Genomic DNA, 3410 nt, shown 5'->3' with positions numbered 1-3410 from the left:
TGGCAGGAACTGGAAAATGCAGTCGTGAACGTCAATCCAGAGCATCCAAAACATGCTCAATGGATGACCTGTCTGGTGAGTATGCAGGCCTCAGAAGAACTAAGACATTTTCAGCTTCTAGGAATTGTGTAGAGATCTTTGCAACATGGTGCCGTGCATAATCATGCTGAAACATGAGGTGATGGCAGCAGATGAATGGTACCACACGGATCTCGTCATGGTATCTCTGTGCATTCATTTTCTGTAGCTTATGCCTGCCCATACCATAATACCACCGCCACCAAGGGGCACTTTGTTCACAATGTTGACATCAGCAAAACGCTAGCCCACACAACGCCTGGTAGTTGAAACTGGGATTCATCCACAAAGTGGCCATCGAAGGTGAGCATTTGCCCACTGAAGTCGGGAGTTTGATGCAGAAATTCGTAGGTTGTGCAAACCCACAGTTTGATCAGCTGTAAGGGGGGCTCATCTCAGACCATCCCGCAGGTGATGAAGCCGGATGTGGAGCTCCTGGGCTGGCATGGTTACACATGGCCTGCAATTGTGAGGCCGGTTGGACGTACTTTCAAATTCTCTAAAATTATTTGAGGTGGCTTATGGTAGAGAAATTAACATGAAATATTCTGGCAATAGCTCTGGTGGCCATTCCTGCAGTCAGCATGACAATTGCACGCTCCTTCAAAATGGAGACATCTGTGGCATTGTGTTATGTGACAAAACTACTCATTTAAGAGTGCCCTTTTATTGTTCCCAGCACAAGGTGCACCTGTGTAATGATCGTGCTGTTTAATCACAGATTTCCCTCGTTAACAAAATAATCTCCCCCAAGTTAGGAGTTAAGTTTTCCATCACCACCACACACAGTTGGTGCTTAGTTATTTCCTATTTCCTGCTGTTTAATCAGCTTCTTGATATGTCACACCTGTCAGGTGGATGGATTATCATGGAAAAGGAGAAATGCTCACTGACAGGGATGAAAACATTTTTGCACAAAATTTGAGAGAAACAAGCTTTTTGTGCGTTTGGAAATTTTTGGGAATCTTTTATTTCAGCTCATGAAACATGGGACCAAAACTTTACATGTTGCGTTTATATCGGTGTTCAGTATAGAACTATATATCTTTCTATCTATAGGATTAATGCAAGTACACAACAGCTGTTATGATATGGGTGATTTATAACAAATCTATTGCCCCAGAGGAAGAACGTGCTACATTATATTCTGAAGTGAGGCTAATCATAGACACATACTGTACATAAAGTAGTGATATAACCCACACAAACATTCACTGCCATGAACACATTTAAAACAAATATCCATAAACAATTGTGAGAACCATTGAGGTAAGTCTCTGTGACAACATCTTGGCCGTTCTCCTGTTTACATGGGAACATTGTGTACTATGAACGTATTCCAGGAAGGAACCACCTCCTCCGGGAAGGAACCACCTCCTCCGGGAACGAACCACCTCCTCCGGGAAGGAAACACCTACAGACAGGCTGCAGTGACTGTCTCCAGCTTGACCAATGCACACTTGTAGGTGTGAGGCTTTAATCTATTTTCTAATTCTGTACCAACTCAGGGATTAGAATTATTTTTGTTCTTCCTTCCCAGTCCTCCTTTTCGCTTCTGTTGCACCTCCAGTCTGAAATGCAAGTAAGGAACTTTTACTTTAGGAAAAAAATGGTCTATTGCAAGTTACATTGAGGAAAGGTTTGATGGGGAAGTGGTTTACCTTTTTCTCATCAGGAATCTTTTTCCTAGTTTGCCCTCTGGGTTCAGACACTTTTTCTTACCATTCTTCATTGTGGCACTACAAAGAAAAAATATAGATATTTTTAGTCTCACTTCCATACTATCTGAGTATAAATAGAATTATTTGTAATACTCACATAATTTCTGTCTTTGCACAGAAGACAGTATTTGGGTACACCTCTAACTTCTGGATGCGTTTTATCCTCACAGACTGCATTAGTTTCCCCCTGCATAGATATTTCTCAGATCTTCCACCTATTGATTTGAAGGAACAACAGTTAAGATATAGTCCTATTACAACAAAAAACTAAAGGTAATTGTTATTACTAGCTTTCAACATCTGACTCTGCTATTCACTTATCAAGTTATCCATGTCGATACTGAAAATTGTGCTTATGGTACATATTAAATAACATAATGGTAAGAATTTATTAAATGAACACATTAAATAGAAATGGGAGATATACAAATGTCCTCTATTAATTGAAGAAGCCTACTTACCAGGGGATTGAGCAAGTCCAGCTCCGAAGACTGTGACACAAAACAGGATCAAAGTTGCTGTCCTCATGTTTGTTTGAAGTGTGTGCTACTGCTGAGAGCAGGTCAGATGTCTTTATGAGTGGCTAGTGGTTTCACTTTCCATTTTAAGCTCAACTAATGACCTATACAATGATAGGATAGTACCACAATCAGTTTTCTTCCACGCCCTGCAGGGAAATCCCCAGCAATAGCAGCATTTCCCTTTCAAAAAATAATGTCAGCTCTGTGGTTTAATTTCCATTGATTGAAGCAGTCAGAGGGGATGAAGCAGTTTATGCCAACAACAAATCTAAACATGTTCAACCCAATTCTGCAAAACATGGTTACATAGAGCAAGGGTTTTCAAATCTCTTCTCAGGGACTCCCAGCAATTCCATATATTTGAACTTCCCCACTCTAGCACAAGTGATTCAACTTGTCATCAAGCCCTGGGGCTACAATAAAATAGTAAAACATCTGTGGGTCCAAGAGGAGAGGTTTGAAAACCATTGTTGGATTCTAGCTTGAAATATACTTATTCATGTTACCGTACTAGAACTTATTGATTACTTTACATGTATAAGGAATGTTAGGGGTCAAGAGGAACTTATCAGAACTCAGGATAAGACCCAGATGCAGACAGGTAGAATCACAGATGTTTATTGACCCAAACAGGAGGCAGGCAGAAGACAGGTCAAATGCAGGCAGAAGGACATAATCCAGGGCAGAGTCAATAAGGTACAGAACAGCAGGCATGCTCGGGGACAGGACGGGCAGAGATTCGTAAATGGGTCAGTCAGGCAGGTACAGAACGGCTGGCAGGTAAAGAACGGCAGGCAGGCTCGGGGTCAGGGCAGGCAGAATGGTCAGAACTGAGGAAACTAGGAAACAAAACTTGATAATGTAGCGAGACAGGAAAACATGCTGGTAAGACCTGACAAGACCAGATGAACTGGCAACCGACAAACAGAGAAGGTATAAATATGTGCTGGTATGTTGTCTTTGCAGCTGTATGACCCAGTGGGTGAATAAACTTGGTTTGAGTTTTACTCTGTTCAGAACCTAACACCACGGACGGAGCACTTGATTCAGTAATACATATTTGTTCTATCATTGCCATCTCAATCTTGAT

General features: G+C 41.4%; 1 protein-coding gene across 1 annotated transcript; it reads right to left on the bottom strand.

Moving 5' to 3' along the window:
- Window positions 1-1014: 1014 nt before the first annotated feature.
- On the bottom strand, window positions 1015-2356 carry LOC139388486 (C-X-C motif chemokine 10-like). The gene is made up of 4 exons (XM_071135178.1): window positions 2261-2356; window positions 1897-2014; window positions 1740-1817; window positions 1015-1649 (listed from the first exon to the last, which is right to left on the bottom strand). The coding sequence occupies exons 1-4, from the start codon at window positions 2325-2327 to the stop codon at window positions 1583-1585; spliced, it is 330 nt and encodes a 109-aa protein (XP_070991279.1). The 5' UTR covers window positions 2328-2356; the 3' UTR covers window positions 1015-1582.
- Between the last annotated feature and the right edge of the window lie 1054 nt (window positions 2357-3410).

Source organism: Oncorhynchus clarkii, chromosome 29, assembly GCF_045791955.1.
Source record: "Oncorhynchus clarkii lewisi isolate Uvic-CL-2024 chromosome 29, UVic_Ocla_1.0, whole genome shotgun sequence".
Lineage (NCBI taxonomy): Eukaryota > Metazoa > Chordata > Actinopteri > Salmoniformes > Salmonidae > Oncorhynchus > Oncorhynchus clarkii.
Note: the sequence above shows the minus strand (reverse complement) of the source record. Positions and strands in the feature narration are given on the sequence as shown.